The sequence below is a fragment of the Mirounga leonina genome, unplaced genomic scaffold, assembly GCF_011800145.1.
Source record: "Mirounga leonina isolate KUSES-001 unplaced genomic scaffold, KU_Mleo_1.0 Mir_178, whole genome shotgun sequence".
Lineage (NCBI taxonomy): Eukaryota > Metazoa > Chordata > Mammalia > Carnivora > Phocidae > Mirounga > Mirounga leonina.
Genome location: NW_023270464.1, coordinates 8,921,846 through 8,947,379, shown reverse-complemented (window position 1 = coordinate 8,947,379; position 25,534 = coordinate 8,921,846). Strand labels below are relative to the sequence as shown.

General features: G+C 42.9%; 1 protein-coding gene across 1 annotated transcript in view; it reads right to left on the bottom strand.

The window, feature by feature from the left end:
* Positions 1-23,798, bottom strand: part of TARS3 (threonyl-tRNA synthetase 3) — a 75,683-nt gene extending 51,885 nt beyond the window's left edge. Inside the window, exons 1-8 of the mRNA XM_035024322.1 lie at positions 23,389-23,798; positions 22,360-22,422; positions 21,290-21,486; positions 14,525-14,648; positions 9,208-9,329; positions 7,254-7,371; positions 3,482-3,546; positions 515-593 (exon numbers count right to left, since the gene is read on the bottom strand). Of these exons, the coding sequence (XP_034880213.1) occupies positions 515-593; positions 3,482-3,546; positions 7,254-7,371; positions 9,208-9,329; positions 14,525-14,648; positions 21,290-21,486; positions 22,360-22,422; positions 23,389-23,706 (1,086 nt within the window). The 5' untranslated portion in view covers positions 23,707-23,798. The remainder of the gene's footprint in view (positions 1-514; positions 594-3,481; positions 3,547-7,253; positions 7,372-9,207; positions 9,330-14,524; positions 14,649-21,289; positions 21,487-22,359; positions 22,423-23,388) is intronic.
* Between the last annotated feature and the right edge of the window lie 1,736 nt (positions 23,799-25,534).

Below are 25,534 nucleotides of genomic sequence, written 5' to 3'. Positions count from 1 at the left end.
CTTAAAGATGACTTTCTGTAGCACTGGAAAGACTTTGAAATTGATTCTAATTAAACCTGCCCAGCCAGAATTCATCAGAAAACGATGTAGTCTGCTGTGGATTGTGGGAAAGGAAAGTGAGGAAGGGGAAGGCAGCAGGGCCAAGAGTGACTGCACCACCGATGGGAGGAGCAGCAGAGGAAGCAGGATCGGGGACGTGAAGATCCCAGTCAAGTGTTCTTGTTCACATTAGGGTGATTCGAGAAAACCATGATACGCAGAACAACATGTTAACATAGCATATGAGAAAGAAAGGCACTGTCACATGTATAGTGAGTTTAGATAATAAACAAAACTACATGTAAGGTGCTAATTATCAAAAAATCTAAAAAATTATAGTGTTTTCAGAAGTTTTTGTAAAAATCAAATAATGAAGTATACAATACCGTGATACTCAGATTATAAAAGATGTGATTGAAATTCCTCATTATCTGGGTCATCTTAAGTTTGCTGTATTAAAAAAAAAAATCCTTACCTTGAAAATTTTTATGGTTTTAATTTTTCCAGTGTGTCTTACATGGGGGCCTTTGCAAAGGTCAATTAGCGGACCGCACCTATAATGAAATATTTCAGACATGCCCAGATATAGTTATAGCTTTTTGGACCATTCGTTACAAACCATGTTTTCATATGTTTTAAGTGAAGGATCTCACTTATTTGTACATCTTAGGTCAACTTTTGATTTGGGGACAATTTAAAAAAATTTAAATTAATTTTTAATTTAGGATGAAGAGGCAATCTATCTAGCCTTAGATCCCAGTCTTCCCTCCTTTGCTCAAATTCAAAAGTTACAGAATCTTCTGAAAGTAACTGTACATAAAGACATCACTTTTCACTGTCATATGCCAAGACTCTTAAAAACCTTCTACTTTCATAAAATCAAAAAGCCATTCCCCTGCTCTACACTAACTTTCAAAACCAAAATTATCTCCAATTTATACAAAATGCACTAATTTCATACCTTACTTTAAAAATAAACTTCACCAAACCCATAGAATGTACCCCAACAAGAGTGAACCATAATGCAAACTCTGGACTCTATGTGACTATGATGTGTCAGTGTAGATCCATCAATTGTTACTAATGCACCAGTCTACGGGGGATGTTGATAGTGGGGGAGGCTGTGCATGTGTGGGGCAGGGGGTACGGAAGAAATCATTGTACCCTCTCAATTTTGCTGTGGACCTAAACCTGCTCTAAAAAATCAGGTCTGGAGGCGCGTGGGTGGCTCAGTCAGTTAAGCGTCTGCCTTCAAGCAGGTCATGATCTCATGGTCCTAGGATCGAGCCCCACATCGTGTGCTGGGCATGGAACCTACTTAAGATTCTCTCTCTCCCTCTCCCTCTGTCCCCTCCCCACTGTCTGCGTATGCTCTCTCTCTCTCTCTCTAAAAAAAAACAAAACAAACAAAAAAACACATGATACTATCACTGGGGATTCACTTGCACCTCTAACAAACATGGACCCCCAAACCTTAATAAGCACAGACTTTTTTTCAAGTACAGAAACATTTGTAAAATTTTTTTTTTAAAGATTTTTATTTATTTATTTGAGAGACAGAGAGAGAGCACATGAGAGGGGGGAGGGTCAGAGGGAGGAGCAGACCCCCCGCTGAGCAGGGAGCCCGATGTGGGACTCGATCCCGGGACTCCAGGATCATGACCCGAGCCGAAGGCAGTCGCTCAACCAACTGAGCCACCCAGGCGCCCCTCAAGTACAGAAACATTTAAAAAGTTAAAATACTAATGACACTGGTTGGAGGGAAGGTCCTTAACATCAACTAATTTAAGGAAAATTTAGTAAAGAAAGTAAGTTTCCTTAACTATTCCAATCAATTTTAAATATTTTTGAAGTTCACTAGTTAAAAAGTTAAAAATTACAATGAATACATGAAGGGACTGGTTTATTCACCAAAGTGAAATAAGCTTTAAAGATGAAAATATCAGGGCGCCTGGGTGGCTCAGTCGTTAAGCGTCTGCCTTTGGCTCAGGTCATGATCCCAGGGTTCTGGGATTGAGCCCCGCATCGGGCTCCCTGCTCTGCCGGAAGCCTGATTCTCCCTCTCCCACTCCCCCTGCTTGTGTTCCCTCTCTCGCTGTGTCTCTCTCTGTCAAATAAATAAATAAAATCTTAAAAAAAAAAAGATGAAAATATCATTTCTTCAAATGACCAGACTTTATTGTTCTCTGTCCAAGATGGAAGCGGTAAATCAACGCTCAGAGGAGTGGAAGGAATGCCTAATTAGCACAAAAGACTTCAATACTCTGATCTTTGAACCCTATAGAACGAAAAGCAATTCATTTTCCAAAAATTAAACTGACAGAATAAGAAGCATCAGTGTTGACCTGTGTCTTCCTCTGTCAAATAAATAAATAAAATCTTAAGAAAAAAAAAAAATAACCACAAAGGCTCAAGTATTAGAAGCCAGAATTTTAAAACAGCGTATCTTTTTTATTTATTCATGTATTTTTAAGCTTTAAAATGCATATACTAACAATTATTTGAATTACAGGTAATGAATAATAAAACCTTATCTGGTCATTGGAGAATGGCAAAAATAAGGTAAGCACAGTATCTACCCCGCTTCAATGTCAAAGGGCAACGAGTTCATATTGTAACGTAAGACATAACCTGTGCATAGCTTTGCTTAGAGGGGAGATGACTTTACTTACAGCACCATTAAAGCCCAGAACCATAAGTACTTGACTGTGGAAAGTAAATGCCCTTGTGGGGAGTATTTGCGATTTCAAATACACAGACAGCAGATCTTCTAAGATGGGACCATGAAGGTCACAGACGCAGCCAGAACACACAGACATGAGGAACAGCAATTACCCGTCAGGCAGCTTAAAAGATGCACGAAAAAAAAGGGGCTCAAATGTTAAAGGAACAGAACTAAGTCATGGTGGTACTGACTTCACTTGCCTCTTCCTACCATTTGATTTGCCTTTGGTTCCCCAAGGTTGTCTTTCATTGTGTTTCATGATGAATATCTGGCTAATGCATGAAAGTTAATGCTCCTGGACTCCAGGAAATGGGGAGTATAGTAAGAGGCAGAAAATCACTGTAGGAGGCAGATGACATATAGCAACTCCCGCTGCTACATCAATAAGAACGTGGGAGGACAGAATAAAATTCTCTTCCCTAACAGCCCCCACTAAAACGTAAGGCACTGGGCAAACAGTCTCACCCACACGGGGAAAGATGCTGTCACAGCTAATGTCTGGAAAACAAAAATTCGGGTTTTAGCACCAGCCTGATAAATACAAATGAAGAGGGGAATAAGTTCCCTTTGCTGATAACATTTCAGAGTCCCAAACTAAAGTAGTATATCAACTACGCAAATTTATAAATACACCACCCACCCAAAGACCAACTGCTTCTACTTCTAACACCTTCAAGTTTACCCCAGAGCAGGGCTTAAAATTTTCACACACGTTACCTGTAAACTGTCGTAGTTGGAGTGTTAATTTTCTCATTCAGGATGCGGCATTTAAATTTATTGTACTACAAAGAAAAATATATTTACGTATTATTACATAAAGTGTTAAATGGGGGAAAAAAAACTTTTACTTTTTTCAACAAACACTGAATGGGTGTCTCATATGTTCTAGGTACTGAGACCCGGGGAATACCCGAGCTCACAGCGTAGAGCTGTAGTGTCTAAACCAGGAACCACGAGCCCGAGTGGCTACTGAGCACTTGCAATGGAACCAGTCTGAAATGAGATGAGCTTAAGTGCAAAACACACGGGATTTCAGAGACATACTGTGAAAGACAGATGTAAAATAGCTCATTAATTATTTTTATGTTGGTTACATGTTGAAGTGATATTTTTGATATAATGTCATAAAAATTCATTCCCCCATTCTTTTACTTTTAAAATGTGGCTACCAGAAAATTTAAGAATACATATGGGGCTCAGATTCATGGATGACATTATATTTTTATTTTTTTTTAATTTTTATTTAAATTCAATTAGCCAACATACAGTTAAGTACATCATTATCACATTATATTTTTATTGAACAGCACTGTTCTAGAAGACTACGATTTTTTTCATCTCATTTTCAGAATGTATTTCTTTTAAGTTTTTATTTAAATTCCAGTTAGTTAACATACAGTGTAATATTAGTTTCAGGTGTACAATATAGTGATTCAACACTTCTTTACATCACCTGGTGCTCATCACCTATTTCATCCATCCCCCCACCCACCTCCCCTCTGGTAACCCTCAGTTTGTTCTCTATAGTTAAGAGTCTGTTTCTTGGCTTGCCTCTCTCTCTCTCTTTTATTTTCTCTTTGCTCATTTGTTTTGTTTCTTAAATTTCACATATGAGTGAAATCAGGTATTTGTCTTTCTCTTACTTTGTTTAGCATTATACTCTTTAGCTCAATCCATGTCTTGGTAGGAAACATTTCATTCTTTTTATGGCTGAATATACTCCATTGTAGATTATACCACATCTTCTTTATCCATTCATCAGTTGATGGATACTTCGGTTGTTTCCATACTTTGGCTAGTGTAGATAATGCTGCTACAAACACTGGGGTATAAGTATGTCTTTGAATTAGTATTTTTGTGGTCTTTGGGTAAATCCCTAGTGGTGTGATTATTGGATCATAGGGTAGTCTGTTTCTAACTTTTTGAGGCACCTCCATACTGTTCTCCAGAGTGGCTGCACCAGTTTCCATTCCCACCAATAGTGCAAAAGGGTTCCCCTTTCTCCACATCCTTGCCAACACCTGTTATTTCTTGTGTTGTTGATTTTAGCCATTCTGACAGTGTGAGGTGATATATCATTGCAGTTTTGATTTGTATTTCCCTGGTGATGAGTGATGACGCGCATCTTTTCATGTGTCTGTTAGCCATCTGAATGTATTCTTTGGAAAAATGTCTATCCATGTCTTCTGCCTGTTTTTTAATTGGATTACTCTTTTTGGGGCGTGTTGTTTGATAAGTTCTTTTTATATTTTGGATACTAACCTTTTATCAGATATGTTATTTGCAAATCTCTTCTCCCACTCAGTAGGTTGCCTTTTATTTTGTTGATTATTTCCATTGCTGTGCAGAAGCTTTTTATTTTGATGTAGTCCCAATAGTTTATTTTTGCTTTTACATCCCTTGCCTCAGGAGACATAGCTAGTAAGAAGCTGCCACAGCCTCTGTCAAAGAGGATATTGCCTGTGCTCTCCAGGATTTTTATGGTTTCAGGGCTCACATTTAGGTCTGAAGATTCCAATTTTAACTATTTCATTTATTTCATTAACATGAAATAAAATTCTGAGGACATAGCTGCATTATTAATTTGCATAAAACAAAAACAAAGTTTATAGTAAATGATCCTATCGTTACATTAAAAACTCAGCAGACACTTTTCTTTCCTGCTTTCATCACTACTGCCTTGGTGCCAGGTACTTTTTATTAAATAACTATTTAAAGAGGATAGTTGTCGAGAGAAAAAAATAGATTTGTATGATTTAACTGTTTCATACTTATATGTTCAAATCAGATCATTTTTCTTCACAGAGATTTCATTAAGTTTAGGTCTTAAGAGTGGCTGCAAAAAGGCAACCCACAGAATAGAAGAAAATAATTGCAAATCACATATCTGATACAGGATTAATATCCAGAATATATAAAGAACTCTCATAATTCAACAACAAAAAACAAACAACCCAATTACAAAATGGGTAAAGGACTGGCATAGACATTTCTCCAAATAAGACCTACAACTGGCCAATAAGTCCATGAAAGTGTGCTTAACATCACTCGTCATTAGGGAAATGCAAGTCAAAAGCACAATGAGATACCACCTCACACACATTAGGATGGCTACTATCAACAAAACAGAAAACTACAAGTGTTGGCGAGGATGGGGAGAAATTGGAACCCTCGTGCACCACTGGTGGGAATGTATAATGGTGCAGCTGCATGGCGAACAGTCTGGCAGTTGACAAAACAGAGAATTTCCATATGATCCAACAGCTTCTGGGTATACACCCCAAGGAATTGAAAGCAGGGACTAGAACAGATATTTGTACAGCAATGTTCACAGCGACACTTTTCACAACAGTCAAAAGGTGGAAACAACCCAAGTGTCCACCAGTAGATGAATGAATAAACAAAATGTGGTCTATACATACAACGGAATATTATTCAGCCTTAAAAAGGAAGGAAATTCTGACATATGCTACAACATGGACAAACCTTGGGAACATTATGCTAGTGAAATAAGGAGGTCACAAAAGGACAAATATTGTATGATTCCACTTATATCGTTCTTAGAGTAGTCAAATTCGTAGAGGCAGAAAAAGGGGAAGTGGGAAGGGGGAGTTAGTGTTTACTAGGTTGGGGTTCCAGGTGGGGAAGAGGAAGAAGCTCTGGAGATGGATGGTGGTGATGGTTGCACAATATGAATGTACCAAATGCCACAAAACTGTATACTTAAAAATGGTTAATATAATAAATTTTTCTATTTTGTGTATTTTACCACACACACATACACACACATACACAGACACACACACACACACGAGTACCTGCAACTTTACCAAGCCCAAACCTATTTTTTAATTCAAGCCCACAAAATTAACAATATTCTGTGTTCAAATTACGTGCTTTCTTTGATATGATTTAAAAAATAAAATCAGGGGGCCCCTGGGTGGTTCAGTCTCTTAAGCATCCAACTCTTGATTTCAGCTCCAGTCATGATCTTAGGGTCGTGAGATCGAGCCCTGAGTCAGGCTCCACACTGGGCTGGATGTGGAATCTCCTTAAGATTCTCCCTCTCTGCCTCTGCCCCTCCCCTCCCCCATGCCCCACCCCTGCTCACACACTAAATAAAAATTAAATTAAGAATATGTTTACATACACTGGTCAAAACAATATAAAGAGAAAGCAGAAGTATTATTGAATTTAGTAGTCAAAATATTAACAATACTCAAAATTAATCAGATTTATAAACACACACATGAAAATTATCACCTGGTCCTTCACCTACGTATAACTGCATTAAAATTTTCAGGACATAGTAGGGACATATCACATTGGGTGACTAGTGACAACCTCACAGTAGGCTGCCAAACTGACTGGAACAATGTGGCAAGCAACACTCAATTATTTGTTTAAAAAAGAAAAAGCTATGTCAATGAATCATTTTTAATATTCCTGGCAAAAGGTTTTCTTATTCTAAAGAGTTTCCTGAAATTACCTTAAACATTTCGAGGAGTACTTCCTTGCTGACTTCCAGTCTTTCGAAAGGTTGCTTTTCTTTTATGATAGTCTTACAGATGTTCTCCAGGGCTGACAGTTCTGTGCTGGACACTGCTCTAAAAAGAAGAGCAAGTGAGAGTCAACTCAGATTTCTCAGCCTTCCTGACCTTTCTGTGGACCCTTGTCACTGACATTGAGGAATTTCGTGTTTTATTGTACCAGGACTTCAGAAAGTCATACGTCCACATGCAAGGCAGATAATCTCATTTCTCAAAGAAGAATCCTGAGGCCCCAACAGAGGAAATGATTTGCCTGCAGTTCTTCTCTGCAATGAGGTGTGTAATTTGAAAAGCCCTGTTAGAATCTTCCCCGGTTAGACTAAGCTCCTTTGAGACCTGTTCTTCATGCAGTCGACCTTATACTTCACGCATCTACATTTTTGTTCAAAAGAGATGTGGTAAGTGCTCACAAATCCCCGCCCTCGGTGACTATGGAATTGGGTTGGGAGAAAGATCTGTGGGTGTGAACTGCAGCATCCAGTCTGGTACTCACAGGGAATGGACCTCCGGGAGCCATCAGCTGACCTCTTTCAGCTGCTCTCTGGTTTACCCTCACTCCCCTCCACCCACGCTGGCTTCCTTGCCTTTCCTCAAACAACCCAGGCACAGGCCCACACCAGGGAGGTCCCAGAGGCCTAGAATGTTCTACCCCCAAAGGTCCATAAATACACCCGCCCACACACATAACAGCCTCAGCACTTGCTCCCTTCCTCCATTCTGGTCCCTGCTTCAGCATCACTTTACCCTTTCCTGACCATCTGTCATCGCACACACCCCCCACACGTAGTTTCTTTTCCTCCATACCACTCATCACCACCTGACAGGTGGCTGTTCGTTTGTTTATTGTCTAAGCTAACCAGACTGTTAGCTCCACGGGAACAGACTAATCTGTTCACTGCTGAATCACCAGCACCAAGCACAGAGCACAGTCAAAAAATCTTGTTGAATGAATCTTGGGGTGGTGGGAACAGGAGATGAAGCTGGACAAGGCTGTACGCAGGAGCTATAGAGTACTGGGTGCTCAGTTAGGGAGATCATTTGAGCAGTGCAGTGGTGACAGGTAGGGACAAAATGTACCAAAGTCATCCGGCAAGAGATGTTATGGGTCTAATTCAGGCAGAAGTACAGAGGAAGAAGGGAGGATGGGAGAACTATTTAGGAGATAGGACTGGAAGAACTGCATTGAGGGAGGGACAGGAATTAGAAGGACCCTCAGATTTCAGCTTTGGCAGCTAGTCCTTAAGAGCTATGGGGAATACAGGTGGCGGGCTGGGGCTGAGCCTGTTGCTAATGATTTCAAGCACAGACCTACAGAATGTGAGGCCTCTGTGCCCTACTCTGCATGGTACTTATCTGCATGAGATGTCTGGCCAAGGTGGATAGCACCCTTCATTATCATGGAGCAGAACTGAACCAGCCACTCTCTGGGGATTAAATTTGAGATTCTGTTCTTAATTTAGTACTAGGCTCTAGCAGGTCTCATGTGAGATAAATAGTATTATCATTTCCTTCTGGGGACAAGAAAGAAAGTTCGAGAAGGGGCGCCTGGGTGGCTCAGTTGGTTAAGCGACTGCCTTCGGCTCAGGTCATGATCCTGGAGTCCTGGGATCGAGTCCCGCATCGGGCTCCCTGCTCGGCAGGGTGTCTGCTTCTCCCTCTGACCCTCCCCCCTCTCATGTGCTCTCTCTCTCTCATTCTCTCTCAAATAAATAAATAAAATCTTAAAAAAAAAAAAAAAGTTCGAGAAGTTCCTCTGGAATCTAAACCCATAAAAGAATAATTTTCAAACATAGCCAATCTATGCTCAAGTCATAGAACATATACACATTCACTGAATTAATACGTAACCATTATAAACGCATGCCTTCAGAAGTGACTGTGCAGCGGCATTACCTGTCTCCAATGAACGTGTCATAATAAAATCCGTTTTCAATGGGTGGACCATAGCACAGGTGGCCTCCGTAGTAAAGCTCCATGGCCTCCCCAAGGATGTGAGCACTGGAATGCCAGTACACCTGTGTGGAACACAGAGGCCAGTGGCCATCGAAATTACGGCATGGGAAACTGTTAGTCCAATCACACAAGGAAGCGAGTGGGTCACCTTTAAGGGGACAAACGCCAAGACACAGAGCAACTTCAATTTGAAAAGAAACGCTCATGGGGCGCCTGGGTGGCTCAGATGGTTAAGCGTCTGCCTTCGGCTCAGGTCGTGATCCCAGGGTCCTGGGATCGAGTCCCACATTGGGCTCCCTGCTCAGCGGGGAGCCTGCTTCTCCCTCTGCCTCTCTCTCTCTCTGTCTCTTATGAATAAATAAATAAAATCTTAAAAAAAAAAAAGAAAAGAAAAGAAAAGAAATGCTTCGGGCGCCGGGGTGGCTCAGTCATTAAGCGTCTGCCTTCGGCTCAGGTCATGATCCCAGGGTCCTGGGATCGAGTCCCACATCGGGCTCCCTGCTCGGCGGGGGGCCTGCTTCTCCCTCTCCCACTCCCCCTGCTTGTGTTCCTGCTCTCGCTATCTCTCTCTCTGTCAAATAAATAAATAAAAAATAATAAAAAAAAAAAGAAAAGAAAAGAAACGCTTCAATGCCCACGTCAAAGAGAACACTTTCTGAGCGCTCCTGGCAATTACACCAGGGCCACAAGCTGGGTTCTAGTGTAAACTGCTGTCTTGAGTCGCAGCTAAAGCACAGCTCCGAAACCACGTCCTTCCAAGTCCATCTTCACTCGCAGAGAGGTTGTCTGTCAAAGCCTCAACCATCCGCTTGGAAGGCTGAGCAGAGGAGTCGCACGGCAGCCCGGCTCAGCCCAGAGTGGAGGAAAGCCAAGGGTGACAGACACCGGTTTCCTTCCTTTCTCTCCAGGGACAGCCTCGAAGCCGAACACAGAGGGCCAAAGTAGTTTGCGTCTACACGGCAGTCTCCGCAGGTTGAACAGCTTTTGACAAGATGGCCCTGGAGGGAGACGAGTGTGGCCTGGGAATGTGGCCTGAGAGCCCCGGGCAGCACCCACATGAGTTTATTTACCACCATCCAAGGGCCGCTCAGCAGGTCTACAAGGTCGGAAAGTTGGGTCTTGAATGTGGTTTTGAATTCGCAAGGAATCAGTGGTTTACGGATAAACTAAAACTAACCGAAGTCGGGGCGCCTGGGTGGCTCAGATGGTTAAGCGTCTGCCTTCAGCTCAGGTCAGGATCCCAGGGTCCTGGGATCGAGTCCCACAACGGGCTCCCCGCTCAGCGGGGAGCCTGCTTCTCCCTCTGACCCTCTCCCCTCTCATGCTGTTTCTCTCTCGCTCGCTCTCTAAAAAAAAAAATAAATAAAATCTTTAAAAAAAAATAAACATAGTAAGATACTGAACATAAACCAACTTATGAATATTTAGCACATATCCATGAAAAAGAAACCCTATAGAAAAACGAATCTTGAAAACCCAGATCTAAAAAAATGAGAAATTAATGATTTTTTAAAAGCATTTTTTGCTTTATGGAAAAGTTCAAGACTCCTTTATATTGTAAAAGATGATTCTATTTATAAGAATAGTTAGAGCATAACGTAACATACAGAAGAAACACCCTCTGCCCTTTAGATAAGTTCATATAGAAAATGACAGGAAGAATATTCACATAAAGCCGATAAATATACACAACAGAAACAGGGGCATTTTATAAAATGATACAGCTTGCAAGTTTAAAACATATCTAATGGTATTTCCTTTTGTAAGCGTGTTGTCCACTAAAAGAATATATGTGGGTAGATATTATTCTAATTTAAATCTTTGGGGGAAGTCCCAGGGAAACCAGTGATGTGCAGCTATGATTTCATGCTCAAGAAAACACAAGGAACTTGGTGGTACTTAAAGGTGTGAACCAGAAAAAGCAGATTTACATAAGAATCAAAGCTGCTAGTTCTGTGCTTTTAGTGCAGCTCAGGGGTCTCTTCCAGTACATCAGGGCATGAGTCGGGCTTCACCCCCCATTTCAATGGCCACTTCCCCCATCCTCTGGATTCTCTCAGCAGTGACAATGAACCACGCCCTTCTTTTAAGGTCCTTTATGGTGCCACTGCTTTTCTGGTTTCATTCCCACCATCGGTTCTTTCTCAGTCTCCTTTGCTGGCTTTTTCTTCTTCATCTGCCCGCAGAGTGAAGACTTCCTCGGTGCTCAGTCATGGCACCGTCTGTCTTTAGATTCCCATTCCAAGCGGTTCTATTGTCCGCTGTCAATTCTTCTGTCTGTGGCTAGACACGTCTCAGTCTGTGTACGCTGCTGGCCGTGCACTATCTCCATCCAGAGATCGTACAGAAATCCTGAGTAGGTCCACGGCGGAACTCTTGATATTAGCCCTATCTCAGTGTACACCTCCACGACATGCCTAACTGCTCAACCTAGAGTCTCAGAGGTTGTGTGTGATTACAGCCTGCTCTCCCAGCTCCAGGCTCGAATTAATTGGTAAGCTGTTACTTTCCTGATGTATCTTGAATCTGCCCACTTCTCCCCATCTCCACTGCCACTGTCCAAGAGTCCACGATGGTGTTATTATAGCACAACCCAAGAAACTGCCCACCTGCTGTCCTATTCCCCTAAAATCCATTCCTGTACTGCTACCAAATGGTGTTTTAAAAGGTAAATTGAAATTTTTTCTGCTTAAAGCCCTTCACTGCATCTCACTGCATTTAAAATAAAACTCAGCTTCCCTCCTCCCCCGGCCCAAGGCCTGCATGGCTGCTGGCCCATTCTTCTCTCTGCAGCCTTTCTCTGGCTACCCTGCTTTCCCCTTACATGTTCCTGGCTCTCTGTGAAGGTGGAGCCTTCACTGTTACTCTTCATTCCAGTGCCCTGTTCATCTCTTTTTAAATCTTCTTCTCGTCTTGTGATTATGCACTTACTAGTTTGTTTATGCCAGTCTCTCCCACGCTGCGCTGCAAACTGCAGGCGGCCGGTGACTCCTTTTTGTTCACTGTTGTATCCCCAACACCTAACACAGAATTTGGCTCAACAAATATCTAGGTGTGGACAGAGCACCAAAGAAGAGACTTGGGTTCATGTTGGCCTGCCCTCCTGGCACCATCCAAAGCAAAGGGACCGACACTCTGGGGCCGTTGGTAGGTCCTATCCCAGCCTAATGCTGCGGGTTGGGATTACACGTAGCCTGCTCAGCCAGCCAGCCTCCCTCTGTTCCGATTGATTTTATTTGTCAAACAGCTTTCTCATTGTAACGTTTCCTATTTGATAAGGGAAGGAAAGTGCTGCCAGGGGACTCTGTTGTCTTGCTTCTTCGGCACCTATATTTATTTGGTGACTTCGGTTAGTTTTTTTTTTTTTTAAAGATTTTATTTATTTATCCATGAGAGACAGAGAGAGAGAGAGAGAGAGAGAAGCAGAATGAGAAGCAGGCTCCCACGGAGCAGGGAGCCCAATGCGGGACTCGATTCCAGGACCCCGGGACCATGACCTGAGCTGAAGGCAGACGCTTAACCATCTGAGCCACCCAGGCGCCCTACTATGTTTATAGCAACAGGAAAATAAATTCCAGGAACAACAACAACAAAAATCTTTGTTACTAAATTACATTAAAAGAAGCATCAAGATCTTGGAAAAGTTACTTCACCATTCTGAGCTCTGGTTACTTCATCTGTAAAACAGGGATTAAAACATACATGTGTGCTAGGGTAACTGGGAACTCAAGGGGCCAGGGTCACTTGGTAAATGTTTGGTAAATAAACATTTGGTAAATGTTTTTGCCTATTATCATTTTCATCAACAACCACACATACTTATGGTAACCCTACAATCCGATGTCCGATACCATGTTATGAGCATGGCAAGCAGAGGGGCCTGCTGGTTCGGCACTCTAGGAAGATTTCCAATGATAACAAATGTTTTCTTTTTCATGAGGTCACTGAATGCAAGGAGAGAAGAATCTCAAAGACGCCCACATCTCCATGGAACATTAAAATTGGTAGTTCTTTCATCCCCTACCACCCCAGTACCTGGCAGATTGAAGAAGTTCAACAGCCAACTATGTAAAAAGAGTCTCAGGAGCAACACCTGCAGATAAACCAAGAGCCTGCCAGTGTGGGAAAATGCAAGGCTTTCTGGCAGGATCTGGGCCCTTAGTTGAGGATCAAAACTAATTGCCCCACCAGCTGTCATGGTGGCTCTTGGTTCCAGCCCCTATTGGACTTTCTCCAGAAACTGACACTATCTGAAACCTCTAGTTGTTTGTTTCCTTGTTTACTACCTCCTCCCACTGGCTGTAAACTCTTAAAACTCTTGGAAGTGGGAGTCTCCATGCTTTGTCCACTGTAGCCCTACAGTGTCTTTATATGCCTCCAGGGCCTTAAATGCTGGTCAGTTGACTGAAGGAATTTATAAAATTTTAAAGTCTAGGGATGAAATCTGGGATGAAGTTAAGTGACAGCTGTTAACAACTCATGAGAAAAACTAAGTAATACATATATGCTATGTATTTCTTCCAAAAATTGCTCTGTCCAGATCACTTTTAAATGTGATTTTATTAATATTGTATTATTTAGCTACTGAATTGTTATACCTCACATATTTCACACAGAAAAGTAATTATAATATGCTTCTTATAAGTTTGGGTTAATAAATCAAGAAATTTAGCCTAAGTTTCAAGATTAATATAACCTAAACTAATCACAGGTTAGGTTTTAGGTGGACAGTGGGCCACATGAAAGGAAAACTGCAAAGTTAAGGTAACGATGCATATCAGAGACCTACATAAAAATCTGGTATCTATTTTACAGAATATTACATTAATAACTATTTAAAAGATATCTGACTTTTGATAATGTTTTCCAATTCTCCTACACATATTATATTATAAGTAGACCCATTTTTAAGAATCTATTAAAATTCACTTGGAATATACATTGATTTCACAATAAAGCATTATAGCTTAAAGAAATAACTATTTTAAAAAATGATAAATAGGGGCTTCTTTAAAAGCTGATATATATTTGTACATATGAGTTTCCATAGAAACTCATGAAATACTTACTAAACACCAATAAACAAATTTTAAATCTTAGGAGGTGAAACTCATGAAATACTTACTAACACCAATAAATTTTAAATCTTAGAAGGTTACAAAACTCATCATTCTTGACTTCAATATGTGTCTTTGTACATAATATTGTTTACAATACAATTACTCAAAGTTTCATTGATTGGTTTTTAAATACTTACAGCTTGAGCTTCCTCATTATCAAACGTAAGCAGCTCTAGAGTGGAATCTCCTTCCAATGGACGGTCCAAGTCCCATAATTCACCATTTACTTTGGCTACAACCGTGCTTTCAGCCAGCTCTGGACTAGGAAGAGAAAAGTCACTTGGGAGTTAACTTTATCACATGCTACAATGATTCATTAAAACAAAAGATTAGAATACTTTCCAGGGTTGTTTTTTTTTAAGTGAATAGAAAGTACAAATGTAAACTAACAGAGCAGATTTTTTTTTATTTCGTACATTTATTTTAGATACAAAAGTAGTATACATCCACTGTAAACGACCACCACCACCACCACACTTGGAAAACAGAGAAAACACAAAGAATAAAATAAAACTCACATCTAAATCTTACCACCCTGAAAATAACTACTCCTAGCATTTTAGTACGTGTCTTTCTAGTCTTTTTCTACATCCACCCCTCCTTCTGTCTCTCTCTCTCACTGCCCCCCACACACATTTATTGTTGTTTGAAAATTATTGACAAAAATAACACATTAAGAACCTGGAAAGCACAGGAAAGCAAAGAAAAAAAAAAAAAAAAAAACCCTCAATCCCACCACCCAGAGATTACTTGTTAACATTTTGTTCTATGTCCTTCCACATTTTTTGATAAATATATACACCACAATAAAAATCTAATAATAGTACCATTCTGTATATGTTATCTGGTAACATACTTTTTAAACTTTGTAAGTCACACGTTTTCCCTGACAATAGACAGACTTGAAAAACACACTAGTAATTAGTTGCAGAAGAAACAAGACTTGCTTACTAAGCCCTCTCTGGCTGGGCATTTTGGTTATTTCTTTGTGGGGGTTTTTTGCTTTGTTCTGTTTTGGGACAAATAACACTGCAGTGAACATTCTTGAACACACATCTTCGTGCCCAACCATTTTCTCTGGAAAAATTCAAGAAGTAAAACTGCTGGGTCAAGGGAAATATGCTTTAATGACATCTGTTGGAATATACTGCCAAATTTTCCGACCAGGAAAGGTGCAAGAATACCTTTTCTCTTTCCCCTCATAATGTCAGGTACTATGAAACCACGTCCTCTTTCCAATATGATGTTTTAACTTGCATTTCTGTGAGTAACTTGAGCTTCGGTACAGTGCTGTGGTTAAGAGCACCTGCTCTGGGTTTGAACACTGAATAATTTACTCTAAGCCTCGGCTCTCTCATCTGTAAAATGGGGATTTACAGGACCTTCCTCATCCATTTATTCTAAGGATTAAATAAGGCATACTCACAATAAAAACTTCCTAATAAATGCTAGCTACTGTTATTAATGAAGCAGAATTTTATTTTCACTTTTACTGGCTGTGTAGACTGCTAAGGGTTCTTCAAATCTATTCTCTCCTTGTACAGGAGTTTGCGGCCTTCCTTGCAGCCAGATGTGGCCATGTGACTAGGTTTGGAAGCAGTGGCCTGTAGCACTTCTGCATCTCAGCCTTAAGACAACAGAGAGCCCTTCTCCATCCCCTCTGCGCGTCCTGCACACCACAGCGCATGTGCGCTGTTCCCCCCGACCATGCAGACAAGCGCAACACTGAACATACATACAGATGGTCCCGCAACCAAACGGAAGGAATTCAGGTCTCCAGATACTTATGAAGAAGAGTGCTGTCCTGCCGAGTCGGCCCCCCGCACCTCCAGACTGCCACCGGAGAGAGACTCCGATCATATTTACGCCACTGAATTTTTTGTTGCAGCAGCTTAGCCTGTATCTTAACTAATACAAAAAAGTAAGGACCTGGAGGTGAGTAACAAAATCAAAACACGTCGCACTGGCTTAGCCAACGGGCAGCAAGATGTGGCCAATACCCCTTGTCGTGGCATCATTTTGTATTTGATAAGTATCAAATATTGATAGATACGTGATTAAATAGTTGAGATCATATTTGGTAAAGCCTGAAAGCAAACAAATGCGCTTACAATGCTTGTAGCATATAAGGAAGCAGGCATAAAAAGGCAGAATGTTGGTAAACACTGGACAGCTACTGCAGCTTTTGCAAAATACCACCAGACCCAGCTCCGCCCGGGTGAGAATTATACGGTTTGCAGGCAGAAGATGGAAGGCACAGGACTTTGCCAAGAGAGGCTCTGCCTGTGGCCTGTAATCCAAACTGACTAAGAGTCCAGAAATGTGAGGCTGTGCCAGATTGGAGAAACAGTCATTTGTCCCAAACAGCAGGAGAGACAGGCACGGACAGCCCTTCTCAAAGGCCAACGTCAAGACTGACAATAGGGGCCAGGCCCACTGCAGGGATCAGAGTAAGGGTGCTGCCCTCCCACAGCCTGTTGTTTCATATGACTTCAGGCCATTAAACTGAGGGACAGAGAAATGAGCCAAGCACAAAAGCCAGGAAAAAAAGGGGTGAGAAGTCTCTCTCTAGAATTCTTAGATGATGGAATTGTCTAGATGATGGGCAACTAGGAACCTCCCCAAGAGCAAAACCAGGGCCTCCGGGGGACTGTGGACCAGAAAACAAAGGGTGGCCAGATGGGCTGACCCAAGCACTGCCCACTGCCAGGCTGTGGGCCTCCCGATCGCTGCCAGCAGAATCTGATGGCTTCTGTCCACTACCGGATGCCCTACTGCTCCTTCCTCTTTTTTCCAAATACACTTCAATCGTGTTGGCCTTGTGTGTATTCCACCACTGTATGTATACACATGTGGGGTGGGCAGCCCTGTATATCAGCTTATTTGTTGCTAGAGTGTAAGGGGCCAGCCTAACGAATGGGGTGTTCTGCACATCACTTGGAAATCCCACGCTTTCAGCTGTTGGGACCCACAGCTGTCTCACCTGGGGAGCGACCAAGTGTGCAGGATGATGAAAAAGGGATCTCACAGATTTCTGGATGTCACAGGGACACACTGTGGCAGATGCTGTCCCCTAAACCATGCTTTCCCTCTTCCACGGGGAGAATGCTTTAGCTGGACATGTGGCTGGCCAGCAGAAAAGACATTTCCATTCTCTCTTAATGCTAGGGGTGGCCAGGTGACTAAAGGTGAGCTAACAGGATGTAAGAGGATAGAGTGTGCCATTGTGGGGTCTGGCCCTCAAAGCATTACTATTCCTCAGCTGTCTTCCCCCTGCCTGCAAGCAAGTCCATGAGTCCATGAACTTAGCTTCCACCCCTAAACATGGACGAACTGTGACCTAGGAGATGGCAGATCAACAAAACAGAAGGAACCCAGGTCCATAAATGACTGCATGGACCAGGGATGTCCACTAGCCTGGACTGGTCATCTCTGGACTGCCATATGAGCGAACGTGAGGTCTACCTTATTCAAGCAATGGCCATCGGGGGAGATCTCTTAAGACAGCAGTGTAGCCTAACTCAGTGGTTCTCAAACTTGAACTTGCATCAGAAACTCCTTGTGGGGCTTACAAACACAGAGACTAATTATTCAAGAGGTATGGAGCAGGACCCAAGAATTTGCTCTCCTAAGTTCCCAGGTAATGCTCATGCTGTTGGTTTGGGGACCACACTCTGTGAACAATTCTTTCATGAACTACTACGAACTGTCCTTTGCCCTGTTTTTCTACAGGGGTCTTTTCTTTTTTTTAAAGATTTTATTTATTTATTTGACATTGAGAGTATGCACACACAAGCAGAGGGAAGCTGCAGAGGGAGAGGGAGAAGCAGGCTCCCCATTGAGCAGTGAGCCCCACCTCTACAGGGGTATTTCCTTAGGACAAATGGCTATGTATAGAATTACTGGGTCCAAGGTTAGGGTTTGCATGTTTTTAAGGCTTTAAAAGTTTGAAAGAGACTAGGCCTATTTATCCACCCTCCAGCAGTGCCATTTCCCCAAGACTGTATCAATGTTAACTGCTATGCATAAACCTTGGTCAAATCGAGAACACATAATTTTCATTTATACTTCTAAGATAATCTGTTCCTCTCTTGAAGTTTTCATCTTTTTCCTATTAATTTGAAAAACACTTAGAGAGCAATCATTAGTTTTATATGGTACATTTTTTTTACATCTGTCATTTCCCATTTTACGTGTCATTTTTACACATCGCCATTTTTCTTAAGCATTTTATTTTGTGTGCCGTTTGAATTTATCCATCTTTTCCTTAATGATTTCCACATTACATGTTATGCTTAGACTCCCCCAGAGCAGGAATAATCATCTATGCAATCAATTCTCAGTAACCCAAGAGAATAGGCAGTATAATTTAATAAAACTATTAATTTCTCACTTATTTTATATCCAGCCACCTCACTGAACCCTTACTTATTCAAACAGTTTTCCAGTTAATACTATTCTCTAATTCACTTTTTTTTTTTAAGTAGGAGCCCAACAACAGAGCCCCACTTACAACCCTGAGATCAAGACCTGAGCTGAGATCAAGAGCCTGTCGTCCCACCAACTGCGCCACGCAGGTGCCCCTCTCTAATTCGCCTTGGAGCTCCCCGCTTTTTCTAACTGCCTGGGTTGAATTCTTAGTCTGTTTCTTCTTCTTTCTCATTAGAAAAACCTTTGAGGGTGTCTGGGTGGCTCAGTTGGTTAAGCGACTGCCTTCGGCTCAGGTCATGATCCTGGAGTCCCGGGATCGAGTCCCACATCAGGCTCCCTGCTCAGCACGGAGTCTGCTTCTCCTTCTGACCCTCCTCCCTCTCGTGCTGTCTCTCATTCTCGCTCTCTCAAATAAATAAAATCTTAAAAAAAAAAAAAAGAAAAACCTTTGACACTACAAATCTGTTTCTGATCACTACTTGGGCCCTATTCCACAGATTTCTGATATATATTCTCCTCATTAAAGTATTTTCTAAAAATCCTGTGGTTTTTATTTTCTTTTACCTGAGTTATTTTGAAGTGTTTATTTTCATAATTTTCAAGTTTTATTTTGTTTTGTCTTGCTGTCATTTAATGTTTACTGAGTTCATAACGGATTTCATTTTACCTACAGAATATGTGAACTGTACTTCCACATGTAATTAAGGTTCTGAGGAGCCAAAAACCCAACCACAGGTGCTGAGATATCTCTGTCTGTAGACCACAGAGACTGGTGAGCAACAACTAAGTCCCCCTCACAGTGTTATTATTCAGACACATATAACCCTAATGTTTACCTATGTGATCGGTCCAAACCCGGTCCAAAGACAGGTTAAAGCCTACCACTCCTGAGTGTCTTTAATTTTGTATTTCTGATCTGATGCTACATCATTTAACTCCTAAAGTTCTGTGACAAATAGTCATTGTGGATTACACTGTTTGTCTATTTTTGAAATAAGCCTCCCATTTGATGATTTAAGCCCTGAATTCTGGTGTCTTGAAGTAATACTATGATCCCGGCTCTCTTCTTAACAGGTTTGCTTGATATGCCTGCTTTGCTCATCTTTTGGTTTAGGCTAACTTTACTTTTTAGACGCTCCTACAATCCCACTATCATGAAATTTGATTGTACGATTTGTAAGCTGGTACCCTGTGGAAATGCAGATGATTAAGGGTATAATGAAGAACCTGTCCTATAATCCAGTAACTTTGCTTCCCAAGTTCGAACAGGATTCTTCTGTGCAGAACCAGTCTCTAATATGCCAACATGCAAACTGACTCGCCATGAAGAAACATAATTTATTTTTGCCTCAAAGCCCGTTTTTTCCCAAGCACATCTAATCATCTCTCTCCTAGAAAACATGGGAATAGGTTGGGAGAGGCCGTTAGGAGTGCAAGATATGATGGGATGGAAAAAAATATATATAATTTTAATCATAGTTTTCCAAGGAAATCTGAAGATTTCAACTGTTGAAAAAGCTTGCTTTTTAAATAGTAAAAGTTTATTTACATGGCAGTCTTGAGCTATAGCTTCCATAGGATTATATTTAATGCTAGGAATTAACATTGGTCAAAATAACATAACTTCACTAAATGTATCTAATTTCTAGGAAAGTCAAAGTATTTATTCCAGGGTTGATAATGGCTCTAACACATACACCTTCAATCTATAATAAGTTGCTTTGTACATTTCTAGAGGCACTTTAATTTTCAGAGTATTTTTCATATGCAGTATTTTATTTAATTTTTACAACCTCATTAGGTAAATGGGAAAAGCAGTATTATTCCACAGAGATAAAAAGAAACAGGCTTGAAAACCTTCAGGGATCTGCCCAATGTGGTTCAAAGAACCACCCATGGTTATTTACTGGTGGGACGATGACTTGACTTGGAGTCAAGTCCAGCAAAGGATCAGTAAAATCCCATGGAAATACTTTGATGATGTACAGTCAATGTAAAGTGACCTGTCAAGGATTACACATTTTCCTCTACTATATATTTTCTTAGAACTTTAAAACATGGCAGCGGGGGGAGCGCCTGGATGGCTCGGTTGATTAAGCATCTGCCTTTGGCTCGGGTCATAATCTCAGGGTCCTGGGATCGAGCCCCACATCAGGCTCTCTGCTCAGCGAGAGCCTGCTTCTCCTACTGCTTGCTGCTTCCCCTGTTTGTACTCTCTCTCTGTCAAATAAATAAATAAAATCTTAAAAAAAAAAAACTTTAAAATACATTTTAAAGAAGAAGAGATTTTATTCTGGTATTCAACTACGTATTTAAATGCCCTATTTCGAAGCCAGAGGGAAAAAATTAATGACATTTAACTTATTCAAATAAGAAAAAAAAAATATTTTCACAGTCCCCAGGGAACACACTGTCACCAAGCTCTGGCACAATACTACATAATGAATATCTTCTCCAAACTATGGTTTTACCTAATTTCAGTGGCCACTTGATAAGGTGTTGTTTTCCAGACTTCCCCTTCCATGGTTTTCCCACCAGCCACTCTCACTGTGATCACATTGCTTGTATTCCCCTTTTTGTCAGTAACAGCAAATAAGAGCTGATGGTCTTGCTTCAATATTTCAAACAGCTTCAATCTTTCCTTCACAAAATCTGGTCGATTTGTCACCTGAAAGTCATTAGAATACAAGAACGTTAACATACACAGCCCACTTTTTTCTACCTGTTCACCCTGCAGTAAGGCTCACCCCAGGTCATTTCCAACTCTCCTGCCAGTCACTTCCCACCTCCTTCTTAGGTCTTAGGGTCCAGCTCAAAGCCCACCTCTTCTAACTACCATATCTCCCTCCACCATATGTTTAACACTCGTCTATGCACAGTCGCACAATTCAGCACCTACCCATATACCATCCTACTTCGTTCTCTGTTGTCTTTCCTGTTTGTCTGATCTCTACCAGACTGATTCCTCCGTTGCCAGGTTTTCCTCTTTTGCTCCTGCCAAGTGTTTATCCTCAAAACCTACTCTGGTTTGTTTTCATGATTGATATGGTAGCTAATTTCCTTAACACAAAAGTAAAGCTCTGCTATCTCAACTTAAATAGACAAAGAAGCACTTAAAGAGAGCTGTGTGGCTAGCTCAGCTCGAAGTTAAGACATCTTGTAGCTTGGGGCGCCTGGGTGGCTCAGTTGGTTAAGCGACTGCCTTCGGCTCAGGTCATGATCCTGGAGTCCCTGGATCGAGTCCCGCATCGGGCTCCCTGCTCGGCAGGGAGCCTGCTTCTCCCTCTGACCCTCCCCACTCTCATGTGTGCTCTCTCTCTCATTCTCTCTCTGTCAAATAAATAAATAAAATCTTAAAAAAAAAAAAAAAACATTAAAAAAAAAGACATCTTGTGGCTAAGGCTTGCAAGGTTTTGAATATACTACTAGTGTCGTAATTTAATTAGGAACTATGTTTTAATTTAAAATCTGGGCAATTAACTGTATCAGCATGTTTAAATTACAGGTAGTATTTTACATTATTTCCACAGCAACAACTCACCTCCCTCTCAGGCCTATCCTCCTTCACTTCAGTGTTCTTTTCTTGGGTTTGACTGGAAGGAGGCTGAGAAATAAAGGTAAGTTATAAATAACTCATACCAATGACGGGAAAGAGGAACACATCGGAAACAGAGGAGAGAGCAGTCAGCAAGTGTCCCACGTTGGAGCCTGGGCTTCCCTGACCACCACCTAAACTCTAGATGAGCAACTCACTTTCTGGGGTTCCATCCTTCCTGTCTGTGCATTTTCACACACTCTTGCTAAGTACATTTAACATATTTTGCTCTCTAAAGCTTTTTCCCCTAAACTTTAAACATAATGTCACTGGAAAATGGTAGTGTAGCTGCCGCTGCACTGTAGATACACTATTTTAGGAAGATGTTGCCAGTGCACCAGTTACCCTTGGTAAAGAACTCAAGAACACCCCACAGTGTGAGAAAGCTTTTAAACTTCAGAAAACGTATTATATTACACGATGATAATCTGTCCTTCAATGAGCCAAAATATTAAAACACTCTATTAAATAATAACGCTAAATATACAGATGTCAACAAGTGAACAACAACAAAAGCCCCCAAAACCACCTGTCGTAAACAGCTCAGAACCAGCCATTCATTAGACGAAATGGATGAGTTTACTTTCGTAGCTGTTGGTCTTCCTGCTAAGAATAGTGAGTTTTAAACACTCCAGCATTTTTTTTTCAAACAAAGGAAATGCTCTTTCTGCTACTGAAGAAAATATGTGGCAATTTACTGGAAGAGCTGAGAAATGACACCATTAAGTCAGTCTGGCGACGGCTGGAAATACAGGGCTCCAAGGGGTGTCCAGGCCCCTCACTGGTTCCCCAGGCCGTAGCAGGTGCACAGGGCAGCGCTCCGCCAGGCGCCGGTCCAGCAGCGCGCCGCGGCCGCCGCCGTCCTTCCGGCGGGACCACCGCCACCCGTGCACCACGCAGCCCGCGGCGCCGCCCGCCCGGGGCTCTAGGCGGCACCCGCCCCCGTTCCCCGCAGCGAGCCCGCCGCCCCGTTACCTGCGCGCCGGCAGCCGCGCGCCCGGCCTCCTCCTGCGCCGCCGCCGCCTGCGCCCCGCTCTCCAGCGGCGCCTGCGGGCTCAGCCCCTCGGCGAGGCACAGCCGCAGGCGGTGGAGGCGGTGGCGCAGGTCGCGGTTCTCCGCCCGGAGCTGCGCCACCTCCCGCGTCAGGCACGGCCCCTCGGCCTGGCCGCGGTCGGGCGCGTTCAGCTGCTCGTCCCTCAGGCGCTGGACCTCCGCCCACAGCCAGCGGATGTCCTCCTCCTGCCGCTGCAGGCGTGAAGCCACGGCCTCGGCTGCCAGGGCCTCCGCCGCCATGGCGGCCGGCTCCCCAAGCCACCGACGCCACTCAGGGGGCAGCCGCTGCGGCGGGGGCAGTGGCGGCGGCCGGGCTATAGAGACCGCGGGGAGGCGGGGCGTCGTGCACAGGCGGGGCGACGAGGAGAGAGGGGCGGGGCTCACTGCAGGGCGGGGACTATAGGAGCCGCGGGGAGGCGGGCTAACGGGGAGAGGCGGGGCGACGAGAAGAGGAGGGGCGGGGCTCACCGCAGGCTGGGACCATAGAAACCGCGGGGAGGCGGGGCGAGGAGAAGAGGCGGGGCAACAGAGAAGGGCCGAGGAGGCACACTGCAGGGCGGGGATTATACTCTGGAGCCTCGGGGAGGCGGGGGGAGGGGGGAGGCGGGGTAAGGGGGAGGCGGGGCAGGGGGCGACTGCAGGGGTGGGGCTGAGGCTGGGCAAGCTGCCAGGGTGCAGCGGTTGGGTACCCGCACGCGCGGTGGTCAGGGCGTGGGGAGTGGCGTGGGGCCTGAACAGGCAGACCGTGCCTTCAGGGCTAGCCATGAATATCACCGTGAGCTGGTTGAAACGCAAAGTGTCCAAAATCTTGGGAAGGTTAACATCTCCCTTCCCAGCGTGGCTCTGTCTTTCCTCTTGCGAATTCTAGCAGTCACCATCCTTCCAACTTGCAGCTAGGTTCTGAGAAGTGACTATTGAGAGTCCACCATCTTTGGCTTTCATGCCAAAGCTGACCAAGTGCAGAGGCCGCTGGGCCAAGGCACAGAAGATCTCTAAGAAAATCTAAAGCTGACGGGCAATTGCTAGCTCCTCGCTCCAGGTTAAGGCAAATGCCGCAGACATCCCTGTATACCACATAACTGTGAGCATGAACCTTCCTGTAATAGGAATACAAATTGATTTTTATTAACATTCTTAGGGCTTAGAATGTGGCAAACGCTGGTTTAAGCTCTTTATAAATACTAACTCCTCTAATATTTATAGCAAAAAGTACTCTTATTATGTCCGGTAAATTAATGATAAACTGAAGCACAGAGAGGCTAAGCAACTTCACCAAGGTCACACAGCCACTGCATGACAGAGCTGAGATTCAAACTCAGATAATCTGATGCCAGCGTCTATGTGCTTAACACTATGGTGCCTTTCAACATTGGTGAAATTGAATTGAACACGTCATATGATAAGAAAGAGGTAATAAATGCCCTCAGAATTCCAAAATGGGAGAGCTTAGTTGGACTGATGAAGTTACATAGAGAGCAATTGCTCTGGAAAATAAAGGCTGGCAGTTATTAGAAAGGTAGGCGAATGAATGCCACTCTGGGAGCAGATCCGCATTCCAGGGGCTGAGGGGGGCAGCTAATTGGAGTAAGCTAACTGGAATCACAAACAGCTCCCAGGAGGAAGTTCCGTAACGTATGGCACTGAAACCACTGTATTATTCCCTTCCCTGGTAAGTTTCCGGACAGAGTTACACAGACTCACTGTCTGCACACTCTTCCCAGTCACTTCTCAACCCGCTGCCATCTGGTTTCTGCTCCTCCCATTCTGCCACGACTCATGTATTGTCAAATTCTATGGCCCGGCGTAGCCCCCTCCCCAGCCCCCGAAGTTTTCTCAGGCTCCGTTGTAATTTGTCTCTCTTCAGCCTCCACCTACAATCCTCAGGCGACCAGTGATCTGCTGTCTGTCGCTACAGATTAGTTTGCATTTTCTACAGTTTTCTATGAACAGAATCATATACCATGTACTGTTTTTTTGGCTCCTTTCATTCAGTATAATTTTGAGATCTATCCATGTCTTTGGGTGTATCTGTTGTTCATTCCCTCATCCATCCCTGGTAATATTCCAT